At 50.0% G+C, this 16,490-nt stretch overlaps 2 protein-coding genes across 2 annotated transcripts in view; both read right to left on the bottom strand.

Annotated features, from left to right (window-relative positions):
• Nucleotides 1-7,464: 7,464 nt before the first annotated feature.
• Nucleotides 7,465-8,563, bottom strand: LOC119404099 (uncharacterized). Its single transcript, XM_037670700.2, has one exon. It carries the CDS (start codon nt 8,481-8,483, stop codon nt 7,566-7,568), a length of 918 nt encoding a protein of 305 aa, XP_037526628.1. The 5' UTR covers nt 8,484-8,563; the 3' UTR covers nt 7,465-7,565.
• A 2,870-nt stretch (nt 8,564-11,433) lies between these two features.
• Nucleotides 11,434-16,490, bottom strand: part of LOC119404811 (zinc finger protein GLIS3) — a 76,072-nt gene continuing 71,015 nt past the window's right edge. The window contains exons 7-10 of the mRNA XM_049419026.1: nt 15,922-16,027; nt 14,679-14,803; nt 13,307-13,571; nt 11,434-12,078 (exon numbers count right to left, since the gene is read on the bottom strand). Coding sequence (XP_049274983.1) covers nt 12,069-12,078; nt 13,307-13,571; nt 14,679-14,803; nt 15,922-16,027 — 506 coding nt within the window. The 3' untranslated portion in view covers nt 11,434-12,068. The remainder of the gene's footprint in view (nt 12,079-13,306; nt 13,572-14,678; nt 14,804-15,921; nt 16,028-16,490) is intronic.

The following is a 16,490-nucleotide window of genomic DNA, read 5'->3' as shown; positions in this document are numbered from 1 at the left end:
AATCACCGATGTTCGCCGATGTGGCTATCGGCTGCTTGCGATTGGTGCGTCATGGCTGTGCTGGGGGCGTGCCCGTGTATCACCCTCTCCACCGTTCCTTCCCCTCGGTTTCAACCAATCATGGACGGAGGATAGCGTTGGCGATTCAGGCGTACGCGCACCGCAGTTCCAGTTTTTACTGCAGTCGCCTCATGGCTTTCTGTATAGCTGTCGATGTGTAACATGCGCACAAACGCGCCGCCATTTTGATAATATAGTTTCGCAGTGACGCGCGCAAAGATGCACCGTTCGGCGCGTATGGTTCGCTGGCATTAACGACGCTTTCAGGTTGCCGCAAATCGTCTTGCGGTGCTGTGCTTTGGAATATGAAACGCGGTCGTTCGGTCAACGGGTGTGTGTGGCCCGTGCGTGGCAGTTGGTCGTCCCGTCCTCGCACTGGCCTCGGAGCGCGACGGGTCACGCTGTGCGTGTAGTCCACCAACGGCATCGTTGTTTTTTATATTACTTTAGTGAGTTCTTTTTAATGTCATTCATTCCTCGGTTATCTTATTCGTAGACACGACTGAAGACCGATACGTGACGGGATGAACGACACACTCTGAATGGACGAGTTCTCGCTTCAAAGAAAGCCCACGAATGAAGCGGAGTTTCACACTTTCTTGCTAAGATATGAAGTAACCAGCATTCCCAAGGTGAGTATAGAACTTTCTACACGATCACTCCGTGTTGCTTTTTTTCTTTGAAGGCATACTTCTTTGCATCTAACGCTGAGTATAGTTTTGCTACCTTGTATATTAGCTCGTACGCTTTGTTTCTGTGTGTGTGATGTTGCTCTGATTCCTAAGAGCGGTCAGAGTCCCGGCACGGGCGTGCGCGCAGAGCGCTGGTGTGTGTTCGTTCACCACTTGCTTGTTTAGTCTCTTAAACGATGTCTCTGCTCAGATTCGGACCTTAATACTTCACAACGAACCGCGCGAATCGGGTTCGCCCATCTTGGCAAGCTCAAACATAACGCATTTTAATGCTCTGTGCTTACAGTACCGAAATAACTTTTCTTGACTCGAGTGAACCGGTTTCATTTCCATATTTGAGATATAGCGTGCGAAAATCAGCCTGCAACGACTTGGGATTTAGAGAAGCCAAAGTACGTAAGAACTGTAATGGGACTCAAGATGGCTTCACGTCCGTTTGGCTGTCTGTTTTACGTCTACGGTGAATATTGGAGCGCAGCCGTAAACTCTGTATTTTTTGGAAGGAACGAGACTCGTGTAGGGGAGGAGGAAAATGGATAGAATGTGGTAGTTTAGAAAGGAAGAACGAACGAACAGGATACTACTGTCGGGTAATCACGCGATTACTCCCCCGCCCCCCGTTGCGTACTATCGAACGCCGCCATCTTGCCAGTTCCGATTTGTCTACAGGGCCGCTACTCTAAAAACAGTTGCCCCCCTTCCGATGGTCGTCTTTCTGTCCCACAACATCAGCGACCACCTTACGTACATTTCCTTTTAACAACGCTCGCCCGGTGCTCTCACGTCATGAAAGGCGTGCGTGTTATCCGCGTGAAATAGCATTCTTGGCTGGAAAGTGACGAAGGCCAAGTTTCTACAAAGGAAACGCAAGGACGACAGATGACAATTGTTGTGGCACAAAAATACTTTCCGAAGGGGGAGGGGGTGGGGTATCTGTTTCTACAGTGAGCCCCTCCGATTGGCTCAAAGCGCCGCTATAACAGCATGTGACAGTTGTCAGTATTCGACAGTGTCCAGAATAGTAGACCCAGGTTTCTTGTTATTGTTGTTCACCTATTAACTGTGGCTCGCACTCAGTGCGGGGGATGGGCCAATAATTGAGTGGTTTAAAACCAAGATGGCGTATTTTACATCAGTTCTTCTTCTTCGTCACTGCTCCAGACGTGCCCCATTTGTCGCCGGATATGAACGCTCATTGTGGGTGTGGATAAGAAAATTAAGGCAGTGTAAAATGAAAGTAATCGTTACCAAATGTGTGTCGGTGGCGCAAAACCTTGGTGGACGCTTTAGCTTCGCCTTCAAGAGGAGAACCCGATAACATAATCGGACCGTGTTCGTATCGCCTTCTCAATCGCTAGCCCGACTTCGTTTCTCGGTGGACACCTAAAGCGTGTCGCAAGGAAAGGAGCGTCTGTGCCTGTAAATCGGCCCTTTCAAACTGTGCGGGAATGCCTACTGCAAGTACAGTTGCCAAGTGCCCACTATGGCATAATTATTCGTCTTGCGAGTTTCCGAAGTACCCACTATTGGTCCATAAGGCAACGCGCGCAGCTGCACACGTTCTTGATGCTGTTGTTGATAATGATAATTATGCCTGTGTGCTTTGTAATTGATGGCCCTTTAAGACAACCACTCGTCGCGCAATCCACATGTTTGGACGCCTGGTGTGATTCTACACTTTTTCCACGCAGTATTACGTGTTAATGACATTCCTCGTACTACATAGCATTCATATTGTGTGTGTGTGTGTGTGTGTGTGTGTGTGTGTGTGTGTGTGTGTGTGTGTGTGTGTGTGTGTGTGGTAATTTCGAGCACTGGCTCTGTGGTAGAGCACCTGCCACGCAGACGTCCTGGCTTCTATCCTAACTCGAACCGAAGATTTTTTTATAATTTCTTTATTTGCATCTATCTCGAATTTTCGCTCACGGACCACGCTAATTTTTCGAACAACCCTCAACACCGACATCGGAATTTCTGCGAAACGAGCTCTTTAACGCTGTCGCGTTAAAATGCCTCCACCAGGGTGATATGGGCTTGGCGGGATTTGAGGTGAGGAAAGCTCGGAGCGAAATCAGTCTAACAGAGTCTACGGAACATGAAAGAAAGTAGACAGGTAGAAAAAGGGTTCAAGCATTCGTGCAGTTGCGACTTCACGGTCTGCAGTCAGTCCTGTGACCATGGTCCTGGCTTGTGCCTGATAGGGTGTCGTGATAAGTCAGGTCCACCGCGTCAGATGTGTGGACAGATCAGCGCTTCAGCTAACCGTCACCGCGTGCGGTTGCTAAGATGGAATTTGATTGGAATAAACTTTATATGTCCAATGGTAATTGCTGCTGGTGCCCGGGGCCAGGCTGCCACGGCTCCACGCATCGCGCAGTGAACATCTTCCGAGGTACCTGGCGATGGCCCTGGCCCGCTGGACGGCCTGCTCTTCTGGGGCCTCGCTCCGAAGAGGGCGGCTTGCCATCGCTCAGCGACGCACCCCGCGTCAGGGAGTCCTGCTATTAAGTAGTATTAACATAATGGTGCATTGGGCGTTTAGAGGTTGCTTTCTATGGCCTACAGATCACCGAAACTATCGTTGTGGCGTCATATTCCAAGCGAATATCGTTTTTCCGGCTGCGTGCTGCTTGTGTATGCGCAAAGAAGGCTTTAAAAACTTGGGGCACGCGGCTGCGCATTAATGGTGCGAAGACTGTGGAAACAGCGGAATTGTTGGCCTTGTCCTCCTCCTTTCCCTCATCCTCACCTTCACTTCTCTTTCCCACCCTCTTGCTTTATTATACAATACATAGCAGTGCTATGCTTTCTATCTGTCCCTCTCCCCTCCTCCTTCCGTTCCTCCTCACCATCACTTCCCTTCCCCCCCTCTTGCTATAGTATACTATACATTGCTATGCTACGCTTCCTTTATATATATATCTCTTTTTTTGTATTTCATTCTTTATATCTCTCTTTCTATCTTTTTCTCGCTCTCTCCCCTAGCAACGTACTCATATGATTCCCATAGACGTTTGTTCTGTGACCGTGCCTGGACATTCGAGGGGTTACGATGCTTGCCTTCGGACCGTGGGTACCTCTGTCTGAATCCCGCGCGCCTCGGTAAGAAATTGATAGCGAACCTGTTCTTGGTCGAGCCTTTCACGTCCGGGATCCGCGGTAACGCTTGTGGGTGTCGCAAACGGGTATGCGCCACAGACATTGGGTAAATCCCACTACTCACCACTGGTCCACTAAAAACGAAGGCAACAGTTAGTCCGACAAACGGGTACGTGCCACAGAAATCTGTGCGGCCTGTCAGAAAACTATCATCATCATAAACGCGTATGTGCCGCAGGAGTTTGGTAAATCCCGCTGCACACAACTTCCACTAAAAAGGAGGAAGGCAACAGTTAGCCCAACAAATGACGTGCGCGTTACCACAGTCACACCACTGCCACGTGATATATTGTAGTTATAAAAGGTGGTGGCTGTACTACCACCTCGAAGCTTAACAAAGAGTGTTTAATAAAGAGGAGTGATACAACATATCGGAGCATCTTAAGTGAAGGCTTCTTTGTAAACCTGTTATAAAGAGTAGTATGGTCGAGATGCAATAAAACTACACTACCACCTCGAAGCTTAACGAAGAGTGTTTAATAACTAGCAGTGATACAACATATCTGAAAGACTTGCAAAACATAGAAAGGCGTTAGCCTGACGAAGGGAACGCCACCAGCTTCGTTGCTTCATCGGTGTCCGCTAAGCGGAGCTGGCTAAATTTTTAACAGCGAAGCTATTTCGCAAATCGTTCCTTGTCCGTCGAACTAAAAAAACTATCATCATCATAAAGAGGTTTGTGCCACAGAAATTGGGTTAATCTCATTACTCACCACTGATCCACTAAAAATGAAGAATGCAGCAGTGTGCACAAAAAATGTCTGCGAAGCGACGGCGGCCCCGAAGCGATCGAAGGCCTACGCCAACGAAGACGTGCCCGTAGATCTATGAGAGGTGCGAACGCTTGGATTCAGCGCGAGTTCCTGAATTCAGCGCTAGTATTCAGCGGAGTTTGGACATCCGTGTCGTGTCTGCGACTGTCTGTTGTTTAACTCCAACCTCTCTGCGCCGAGAATCAGCGTAGAAACAACCTAGCATCACCTAGCTAAAGCCTAGCAACCACCTAGAAGCAACCTATGGAAACAATCTGCATGACCTAGCTATGGCCTAGAAACAACCTATAGAAGCAACCTTCGCGGCTCCTTGCCTCAGCACCTGATGTATTCGGTAGTGGGGCTTACCCGATTCATGTGGCATATATATGGTCGCACATACGCACACGAGTTTCTGCGCACAATTTTCATAGGAACGGCGTTTCAAACAGCTCCTCTATTTAAAAAACTGCTGGAGTGGAAGCTCTCGCAATGTCTTAACGGCTAAAGTGAAGCCAGCGTTTGCCCACTCTCGGAAACGATTTTTTAGGGTGGGGCACGCTTAGAGATCAAGTTGTTCCGCTCCGTTATTGTAAGCGCTGGGGTTAAATATAAACTAAGAGAGCGTTGTTTCCCATGAAAGGAACACACCGAGATGACTATTGATGACTTGATCTCCAATAAAATTTGCCACTGACTTCGAGGTTTCTTGAGAAAACCAGTAACACAAAGATGCTCATTGAGCAGTATCTGTCCGGATAAATTTGTCATATTAAACTTGCAGAGAACGTGATGGTCCCTTTTCTTCGCCCAACGCTAACGTTTCATCCCGCCCCTACTAAGATGGTGGTAGCGGCCGCCATTTTAGGATGGGTACGGCGTCACACTCGAGGGATCGAGAGATAATCCTTGACGCGTAACAAGCGCCAAACCGAAAGTTATTTCCGGTTGCAGAACGTCGCTAGATCAGACGAAACAAATGCCGACTTACTGTTTTTAATGACGGATAGGGAATAGTAAGCGCGATTTCGAATCGGAGTAGGAATTTACTTTTTTTTTAATGACGGAGAGGGAATAGCGAGCGCGATTTCGAATCGGAGTGCGAAAGCCTGCGATATATCTGGGCGCCACTGTGTAGCGCGATCCCTGCTATACCGATGGCAGCCGCCACGGTATAGCCATCTATCCACACGATGCCACCTGCACGGTTAACTAACGTGTTGCACAAAGCTATAGCTCCCAACTATGGCAATTCGTGAACCTCGCACGGTATCTTCATTGGACCTCAGACGCTATAGCCAGGCCGTGGCCTACACGATTAGCTCCGGACATAGTTTCCTACTATAGTATGAAACTATGTCCTACTATAGTATGAAACGCGTTGCCTGAGCTAATCGCGGAATCCACGCTCAAGCTGTTTCGATCGGACGCTTGCGAAACGCTTCCTAGAATTGGCCGAGCCAGCGTTGGCCGAGCGTACGCTTACCGACATGTCGCTGCCACCCACAAAGCTGTTGTTTAGGACCGTACACAGCACTTTCGGGTGCGGTGCTTGGGTCGGGCTTTGTAGTTGTCCTCCTCTTGCGCCGCCGAGATCGGCTGCCGGCGTTGCTGAGAAATAAGTATGTGTACTCTTGATCCGGGCGATCCTAAGCGATGCATGCACGGCGCAAGTAAGCCCAGGTCCAGTGCGCTGGACTCCGGCTTACGTTACTTTGCGCGTTACTATGCGGCACTTAGCCGTTATTTCCAGCTTGCTATACAGTGACGTTACTCTCAACAGCAGACTGTCTTATATGCGAGAACTGGAGGCGTTACTGCTTGAAACAAACCACCAGGCCCGTGGAACGATAAATTCTGCAAGAGATGCGCGTATTGATCCTTACGTTCAGCTAAATGTGCGTCTAAGGACGACGACACCAGTGAACGCATTATGATACGCTGAAAGGTGCACTGAAACATATTAAGCGGTAGAGCAAGACGTTACTTCCGTGCATCAAGACGCAAGGAAGCGTTACTTTCAAACAGCAAGGCGTTCCGTGCAAGCAAGTGAAGAAGCGTTACAGACGGCGATTTGCGCAGTGGTCCTTTCGAACAACTTTAGTCTGTTACAACCTAACAAAGAAATTAACTCCGTCCGGAGAACTGCGATGCACCTGCCGTGCGCATCTGCAAGAGATACGTGCCAGCTGATGATCACTGAAAGCTGAAGCATTATTTTACTGCAAATGTACACCCTACGCATATTGTAAAACAAAATTTTTTTGCTGTCTGAAATATCGTTCACTAAGTACTCCATCAGAAATTCCTATCAAATTTAGCGGGATGTTCAACTTTGAGACGATATCATCTGGCCGAGCGTGCAACTGGTTTCACGTCAGCTGTATGTCGATAAAAGCTAAACCCACAAAAAGTTCTTGACGCCATGGAAATTAGCGTGATTGGATGGAGCATGTACGGCAGTTCTTTTCGGGTGGGATAGGGCTTTAAGCTCTTTTTTGTAAGGTTGTAACAGACTATATAGGCTGACTTTGCAGCGCTAGGAGACGTTATGCTGATGGCCACTGTAATAGGCTGCGATGCGTTAGTGTCGACACACTTCAACAGCGTGCAGTACTGTACTGCTAAAGAGCGTTTCCTCGCAATAATAAAAAAAGCCTACAGTACAAGGCTGTGAGGCGTTACTTTCGTACAGAGCAGTGTGTAGGTCATCGAAGAAAAAACATACTCGAGCTCCAGCTGTCACACGATGTGTTCGAACTAGCTGAGAGGCACGGACAAAGTACAGTGGAACGGAATGCAAGCAAAACAGGCCCTCTCTTTTTATGTCAACACACACGCACACACACATACACTGTTCCTGCACTGTGGCAGGGCAGGTGGTTCTAGTGGTTCTCGGCACCTACATCTGGCCGTAATCGGGGGGTGCTGGCTGGTAGAGTGCTGCCGCCGGGCCTGCAACTGGCATCGGAGCCGCCGCCATGTTGGGCACGTTCGCCGGCATGCCGTAGTACTCGCCGTAATACGGCGCGTAGCCCGGGGCTGGTGCCGCGTATCCCGGGGCTGGTGCCGCGTATCCCGGGGCCGGTGCCGGTGCCGCGTATCCCGGGGCCGGTGCCGCATATCCCGGGGCTGGTGCCGCATATCCCGGGGCTGGTGCCGCATATCCCGGGGCTGGTGCCGCATATCCCGGGGCTGGTGCCGCGTAGTACGTGGCCCCGTACGGCGACTCCCAGGACGCAGCCGTCGGCAGGCCCGGTGCGTAGGTTGTGGGTGCGGCGTACGGGTTAGCCATCGCTGCCGTAGCCGCGTAGTCGTAGCCGTATCCCGGGACACCAGGTGCGGCGCCGACCGCGTACCCAGCCGGCATCGGCGGCGTCGTCTCCGGTGGACTAGACGCGGTCGTTGGATCCGGGGCGCGGCGCATCATCTTGCGCTCGAGGCCAGCCTGCTGATACGATCCCGCCGCGGCCCCGGCAATGCCACCTCGGCGCGACCGCGGCCGGAAGGGTCCTACCCCGCCGCCGTTGGCTCCGACCCCGCGCGCCGTCCTGGACTTGTCCCGAGCCCTCTCGACCCGAAGCAGCGCGCCGTTCACGATAGAACCGTTCATCTCGCGCACCGCTTCGTCTACGCACGACATGTTCTCGAACTCGACGAACGCGAAGCCCGGTGGGTTCTGCGCCATCCACACCTCCTTGAGCTGTCCGTACTTGCCGAACTCGCGCTCCAGGTCCTCGCGGGTCATGGTGCTGTCGAGGCCCCCCACGAAGAGGCGTCCCGACAGGGAGATGCCGCCTGGTGTGGCCGAACTGTTCATGGTGACGACGGTGGACGCTCTTGAACGCTGCTCGCCAGCGCCACGGTGCTCTTAACGCCGTGCTGCTGCTTCGCTCAGGGTTCCTCCTGCGCGCGCTCCTGACGGGGCTTGTTTCGAACGTTTCTCTTGCAGAACCCCTGGCGGCAGCTGCGCCGCGGCTCTTTCGTCGTCGTCGTTGCGGCAGCCACGTTCAATAGAAGTACGTAACGAACGCTGCAATGAAATTTACATTGCCTTCGCTTTCGCCAGCCCCGCGACACGCGCCTTGTGCTCTCGTGTCGCGTCTCCTGGCCAGGGCGGGCTGCTTGAAGCGTTCGTGTATACCGGAGATGCCAGACTGTTTACCGATCCTCCAGAGGCTGTTCTGCTCTGTTTCGTCGACTGGATTGTGTTATTAAACCAAACATGTATGTCATATGGACGCTACGCTTCCCGCTTCAGAGCGCTTCAGAGCGTTCTTGTTGTTCCAGTGCTTAGAGCCCACTGTGAAGCGGCGGCTTGCTTGGAAGTAGTTGTGCGCAATGCGACCGGCCGTGCTGAAGGCCACTAGGTTCTCGAACCGTCGCTGTGACGCCTCTCGAAGGTGAAAAACGCTTTGAAGCTCCTTGGTAGGCCCCCACATGGGTCTTTCGTCCCTGACACTTTCCCGGGAGAACTCGTCCAGCCACCCTGCTCGTCGCTGTGCGTGCGAAAGGAACTGTTCGTAGCGGATGTCTCGATCGTTCTTAAAGGGCGTTATATGCGTCCACTTTAGTAACTGCTCTGCATTGGCCCGCAAATAAAGGTGACTACACTACGAAAACGGGCAGCTTGCGCCCGTTTTGCGAATAGGAACGCCAGAACGCAGAACCTATAGAACGCGGAATAAGCGCAATTGGGCCGTGGCCAACGAAATGGGAAACGCGACGAGCGTCTCCGCACTCTAGTCCTGCTGTGACTGGGTGGACCACGAAAGAACTGTAATCTGCATCTTTATCGTGGTCTTTAAATTAGCCGAACTATAAGGTGGATCACGCAGAGGAGACGCGACGTTGTACGCGGCCATGGGTAGACACGTCAGCGCGTCTCACTTGGCTCATACTCCTAACGGCCGATGTCGGCGACACTGGACCTGTTAACGTTGCCTCCGCGGTTGGCTCCGGCGGCGCGCCATTGCGCTCCGCCGGAGCTAATTGCGAAGGTCGTGCCTTTTAATAAAAGATACGCAGTGTGGTTTGGTCAGTGGACGGCGTTACGCTTCCCACCCTAGCTGGTATAGGGACTCAAGCTATGCCCCAGAAGTGTCCCAAGTAAATCGCTCTAATAGCTTTTGTTTGCAAGCTTATATAGCAGCTCTACTTTTTGTTTGTACTTGTATTTCAGTCTGTTGGCTTTACTATTCACTGTGCCCCCTTCGCTGGTTATTGTGCGCCTTTTTGGCTGAATTGCCGGATGCGACCTACAGAATCACCCTGTTCATATCTTCCTTTTGTGCATGCACCAGTGTCAGTCAATAGCCGCTTTTTTTCTCAATCGGGTGCTAGCTGACACGGACGCCAGGCGCTTCTTTCGTTTTCACCATCACCGCCGGATCTCGCCGTCTGTGTCGCAAACTCATCGTCGATCAATGTCGCCGAAAGCTGGAAGTATGAACGTCTCTTCATTCATGTCGAACATCGCAGCGGTCGCAAGAGCAAAACGGAGCGCTAGCGCTTTCAGCCGTTGTAGGCCACCCGACTTCACAGGAGGCCTGAAGTATGCCCATCTAGTGGCAGTGCCTCAAAATAAAGTGCGTGTTCCCACCGCGCATCTCGGAAAAAAAGAACAATTTAAAAAAATAAAACATGGTGTTCCACGTTCCTCAAGCAAGCTATATTGTCCTTAACTTTGTGTCATATTAATTACGTACAGCATCTTCTGCAGTCTGCGTCAAATAGTCATGTTGCTTCAGAAGCAAAACCTTGAACATGCTGTCTTTCAATCTTTCTTTGCCAATCTTCACACCTACTGTCATCATTAAGCTGGGCTTTTGCATTCCAGTAAGCGCAAATATGTTGCGGTCTACGTTACCAGTCCATGGTGTGCGTTTGGTCGAAGATCAAACCTTCCTTGACGTAACGAGTGATTATTAAAGACTCATTGTCATTTGCTGATGGATAGTGGCGCCATCTTTAATTATTGACAAACTTCTGGCTTGACGGTGAATATCATGTGGAATGGGGCGCTGGATCTTGTCAGTATACCGGAGTACTGTATCGACAGCTCTACCTCAAGCACCAGCAATAGGAGCACCCTCAAGATGCGAGCAGGTTGCCTGCATTCTCCGTGTGATATGGAGTTTAGTAATCTTGTTGATTCCGAAGAATGTGAAGTTCTCTCTCCTACGTCCTTTTACACACACCTAAAATGTAACATACATACTCATCCCTGTGACACTTACAGCGCTACTTCGCAGCGACGATCCTTCTAGTGAAACAGACTGTCAGAGTGACGCAAGCATAGGTCGGCAAACTCACTCAGACTAGGGTTGAGCCATGAGTTCAAGTCTGAGTGAGTCTGGCTGAATAATATTTTGATAAGCTTGAGTCAGAGTGAGGTCCGGTTGAGCAAACTTTTAGCGAGTCTCAGTACGAGTGAGTCCGGCTGAGTAATATTTTTGTGAGTTTGAGTCCGTATGAGGCCTGTCGAGAAAAGATTTAGGAAGTTTTAACCCCAGTGAGTCTGGCTGCGCAATATTTTGGGTCCTAATAAGTCCAGTTGTGGAAATTTTTGGCGAGCCTGAGTCCTGGTGAGCCATAAGCACAAAATATATTGAGTGAGTCTGAGTGAGCTCCGCTTTTTGCCGACGTATGGACACAAGTGTCTCGGGCACACGTTTATAAAAGCTACGTGTGGGCTACTTGGTACCTGCGGTGTTACTGTCGTTTTCTGTAATGTTACCATGAAGTATTTTTCATGGTGTTACCATGAAATATTCCATTGAGATGTCATGGGCTGTTCATCATCATCATATTTATTCCCAAGAGCGTATTCACCAACTTTTCTTGGTGGTCATTGATGCGAGGCACTTATCGCGTTATCGTGAGGCGGGTTTTGACGATGTTCTACCTTGTAACATTCGCCTCCAGTGAAGGGCGTTTCACTTTCACTCCTAGCCTCCAGAGGAGTTGTCTCAAGCAGTCTATCACCGGGTAACGTACACTTTTTGTTATGATATAAAATAGACGCTATCGAGGCGTTCTCTCCTCTGCACACGGCCTGCGGCACCTACAAAAAAACAACTAGAACAATAACAATGGCACAAGACTATTCTGGTGCATCTCTCGAGCGAATGAGTTTCGCACGGCTTCCGGTGCAGTGCAAGAACTGTCCAGCTGCACCAGAGTTGCCCGCCAGCGCACTTCACGAGAGCATAGTCCACCAGAGCATTTCACCGGGGTAATCGGGTAATGATGGTCGCCGCAGTGACGTCAGCACTTTCCAGCGAGCGCGCTAATTTCCGACGGCTGTGTCGAGTGGCGTAGCTTCGGTATCCTTGGACGGAGGGTGGCATAATGTTTCCCGTGGAGATTCTGCACGTTGCGCGACGTGGCACTCTGGCTGTCTTCAAGACACCCTGCAAACCAAGAGGACAAAGAGCCACTTGAGCGTTGTGCATCGGAGGGTTCGTCACATACACATTTATAGATAATAATGGTTCGAGCAGCGGAACTGAAAACGTGAGAAAGAGAGGACAGTCAGGGACGTCGCTGTCCTTTCCTGACCTCCCTTTGAACCTCGTTTTCAGTTCTGCTGCTCAAACCAGTGTGAGCTATGAACCAACTAGCTCCGCTCAATACCATTTTCAACAGCCTAGATGTTTTAGGTCGACCCTTTGCCGTCCGGCGTCGCGCAGGACCAGAGCCTCGTCACGTGACCAGCAAGGGAGGCTATTGGCATTTATAGACTCCCTGCACAGTCCGCTACCCCTGAACTATTCTATTCTCTATTCATTTGAAGACTATCCCGTTTTCTTTATATTCTGTGTTCACCAATAGCTGGGCTTGTCCGCCGCGATTGTACATTGGTTATGGTGTTTGGCTTCTGACACGAACGGCGCGGTTTCGATCCCGGCCGCGGCATTTCGATGGAGGTGAAATGCTAGATGTACTGTGTGATGAAGAAACCCAGGTGGTTGAAATTATCCGGAGCCACGGAGAAAGAAGTTCCGGAGCCCAGTACTATGGCGTACCTCGTCGTCATATCTTTGTTTTGGTGCGTAACACCCCAGAAGTTATTTCAAATACTAAAGGTACTTCTCGAGCTTCCAATACTGAATGCTTCTCGATAGAGAAATCAAAGCATATCAGGCGAGCGAAAGAAAGATCCCACCACTTCCAGGTGAAGAACGGCGAGCGTAATCAGCGTGACAGAGCATTCTTGACAGGAAAGGGGCGAACGCCGAATTTTCAAGCAAGGAAGCATAAGGATGCCGAATGCGTTGTTTTCTTTTTTTTAATTTTTACTCGATCTTTTCATTGAGTGTATACGCACAATCTTATAACATTTTTTTTTAAACTGCTTTCTCTCCTCCCCGTCATTTTTTTTTTGTACAAGAGTCTTCAACTACCGCACCATCCTTGCTGGGCACTATTTAAGGTTACAACGTATTTTCGATAAATCAGTTGTGAGTCTGCGTTCGTCTGTCTCTTCTTTGTGTCCTGTCCAGCTGGGCAGTTCCTGTCTATGCTATCCTATTCCATCCTAGTTCCTATCCGAGCTAACCTCTCATCTATGTCCCCTCCCGCTTAGACCAGCGCGGACACGCACGCACGCACGAAACCACGTCGACAACAGAGACGCACCCTCCGAAGTGCGATGGATCCTCGAAAAGCAGGCAGGACGAGTAGAAGGCGTCAAATGGGGGCAATGGCTGCTGGTCCAGGGGCAGCGGCGGTGCCTCGTCGGCCGAGTCCTCCCGGGAACTGAGCGAGTCTCCGAGGTGTTCCAGTGCTCGCAGCTCGCGCATGTTGTGCGGGGCAAGGGGCTCGTGGATGTCGTCCTCGGGCTGGTCCATCGATGACGTCCGCTGCTGCGGTGGCACGGGAACCTCCAGCGAGAAATGCTGCCCTGCGAGTTGCGAGTGGTGTATGTGTGTTATAGATTCCGTCATGTAGACAAGATCCACCAATACGCGATTGCGTAAGATATGCTACCTAGAAAGTGACGCAAAACTCCATTAACAAGGCTTCCGCCTTGCATGCCTCAGCTGCCCCATGTTGTCAGGAAGCGGAGGCGTCTGTCCCCGTACTGGCATCCTAACATCCAATCCAAGTCCAATGTCCATCATATTTATTTGGTCGTACTGTACACCCCTTTTCTCCTTCCCAAATACAGGATAGCAAACTGGAGGCTTCCTCTGGATAACCTTTCTGTATTTTCTTTATCTCTATCTTTCTCTCTCTCTCTCTCTCTCTCAGTATGTAACCTCTTAGGGAAGTGCAGTTCTTGCCACTCGGGCCCCATAACGGGCCCCTAAGCATCTGAATATACAAAGAATGAACGCGTTATTCTCTCCAGGCGTTTCCCGTCTTTTCGACACAATTCGTGACGCCACCAGTCTGTTCACGTGACATCATGATGAAAAAATAAGCTCTCGATCGGATCAGTTGTGTATCGTCTCCTACCCTGTTCTGCTGTGCAGTCGCCCGCGCGCTGTGCCTTGTCTCGCATGGCTATCATGCGCGATCAACTTGATTCGGTTCGTTTTCTGCGTTTTCGACTTCGTAAGTGGAGGTAACAGTGCGTAGCCGAAAAGAGCGGAATCTTGATAGGCTCAAGGCTTAGTGCTGACATTGTCCCCGTATTTTATGAAAAAATAACTGGCGAGGAGGAGGAGATAGCGCCTGTGTGTCCTACTTTTCTTTCTTTCTTTCTTTCTTTCTTTCTTTCTTTCTTTCTTTCTTTCTTTCTTTCTTTCTTTCTTTCTTTCTTTCTTTCTTTCTTTCTTTCTTTCTTTCTTTCTTTCTTTGTATCGCATTGCGCAGTGCTCCCCCCTAACTGTTTCCTTCCTCCATGCCGGGCAACAATGAAATGTGGCTACGTGAAATGGCAAGTGAGATCCATAAAAGGTCGGATTGGAGTATAAGAAAGGGCTGATCGCCGTCAAGCCCACGGATCGAGAGAGCATCATTTATTGGGAAACGGCACATTCGAATACGCATGTGATAGGCGCACCTTCGAAGTGAGCGTCCGAGCGGGGCACTTCGAGCAAGACGCTGGTCGTAGGGCTACGGGGCAGGCAGGTCTCCGTGAACGAGCTCGTCCGGAAGAGAGGGATCGGGTAGCCCTGAGGATGCAGCCTGCGCCCACGTGAATGCACCGATTACAACTTTCGTACTTGCGTAAGAACGTGAACAAACAGCGCTAGACACGGGATGGTGACAGAACGACAGGCAGGGCGCTATCAGCGCCCTCTCTGCCGTTCTATCACTGTCCCGTGACTAGCGCTGTTTGTTACCGTCGTAATGATGTGCCAACCAGCCCAGTTAAGTGCACACTTGTGCAAGAACATTTATGGACAACTAAACGATTGGAATGACCTTGAAAGAAGGCAGTGTTCCATCTCATTAACTTCATTTTAATACCGTAAGGACCCCGTTTGGGGTATTACATAAGGGGTGGTTAGCATACAATAAGAAACAGGTGGTACTCTCCCACCTCCCTCTCACCATTGACTGACACCAATTCTCGCGGTGCATAGAGGCCAATGTCAAAGTTAGTGCAGTACCCGGCGGAACAAAGGCAATTCTTACATCGCCTAATCGCGACACTAAGCAATGTGTTATGGTTCTCTTGACGAACCTAATGAGTACTTATGTTTTAGAATCCGTTTTCACTGCTTAAGTTTTCTCTCTGCGTTGGAGTAGCCTCTGCTTCGTAGGATATACGGCCCAATCGCCAAGTTAGGCCGTTACCAACTACTGCATTGGGGGTCTGATCTTGGAGGCAGCAGTATGACTTGTTTTACCACGATTGCCCTATATGATAAGTAGGACTGACAATAATTGGGCGAGTTGGTATGGATTCATAGTTATGAAACGTAACCACGAAATAAGAGAAAATCGCTGAGGAACGCAAGCACCGACTCATTCAACTGTACAAGCATCAAGATGCGGGCTAGTTGGTATAATTTGGTTGGTATGCGTTCATTTTAACAACGCAAAAAAAGAAAAAAATGAGGGACAAAGGTACAGAAGCGCCAATCGATGAACTGAATTTTTATCAGTCTTGCAAAACACATCGGCGCTTGCGTTCTTGTGTTGCTCGGTGATTTTGTCTTATTTCGTGGCGCTGTTTCATAACTATGTCCCGTATGAGCTCAGTTTACGTTGTCTCCGCAAATGACGTGAAGTAGGCGACGTACATATAATGTCATGTGCTGCTAAGCGATATAGTTTCACGTCTGCGCAGCACTCACTTGTCATCCGAGATTCCTGGACTCCGGGCGTAACGGCTGTTAGGTGACGAACGGCAGCGAATGTCGTTGTCGCTGTGGCTCAAGTGCAGCAATCTCGACCCAGGACCTGCAATACATAGCACACTTAACCAAAAATGTCACTTGCGGTTCGACGAGCAAGCGAAACAACGGTAGGTGTCTCATCAAATGCGAAAAATGACTACCAGCATGAGTGATGTACAACGATAATGTGCACTCATTGACGCCATAGCGTTGATAAGACAGGCACCACAGAAAGAGGATGGGACGTGCGCTGTGGTCCCTGTCTCATCAGGGCTATGGCTTCTATGAACGTAACTAACCAACTAGCCCAAAAGCATGAATACATACCAACTAGCCCCTGTTGCCGCCCTACTAGCCCAAAAGTCTGTTCTCTTGAATTATGTACACGAGTGATGTAAAAGGTCATTGTCACGTGACAGGGGCGTTGCCAGAAATTTTGTTCGGGGGGGGGGGGGGGGGGGGAGGGTCGACCATACTTTATGTATGTTCGTGCGTGCGTTTGTATGTGTGTGTATATATACGCAAGC

The sequence above is a fragment of the Rhipicephalus sanguineus genome, chromosome 9, assembly GCF_013339695.2.
Source record: "Rhipicephalus sanguineus isolate Rsan-2018 chromosome 9, BIME_Rsan_1.4, whole genome shotgun sequence".
NCBI lineage: Eukaryota > Metazoa > Arthropoda > Arachnida > Ixodida > Ixodidae > Rhipicephalus > Rhipicephalus sanguineus.
The sequence above is the reverse complement of the archived record's forward strand: the minus strand, read 5'-3'. Positions and strand labels throughout refer to the sequence as shown.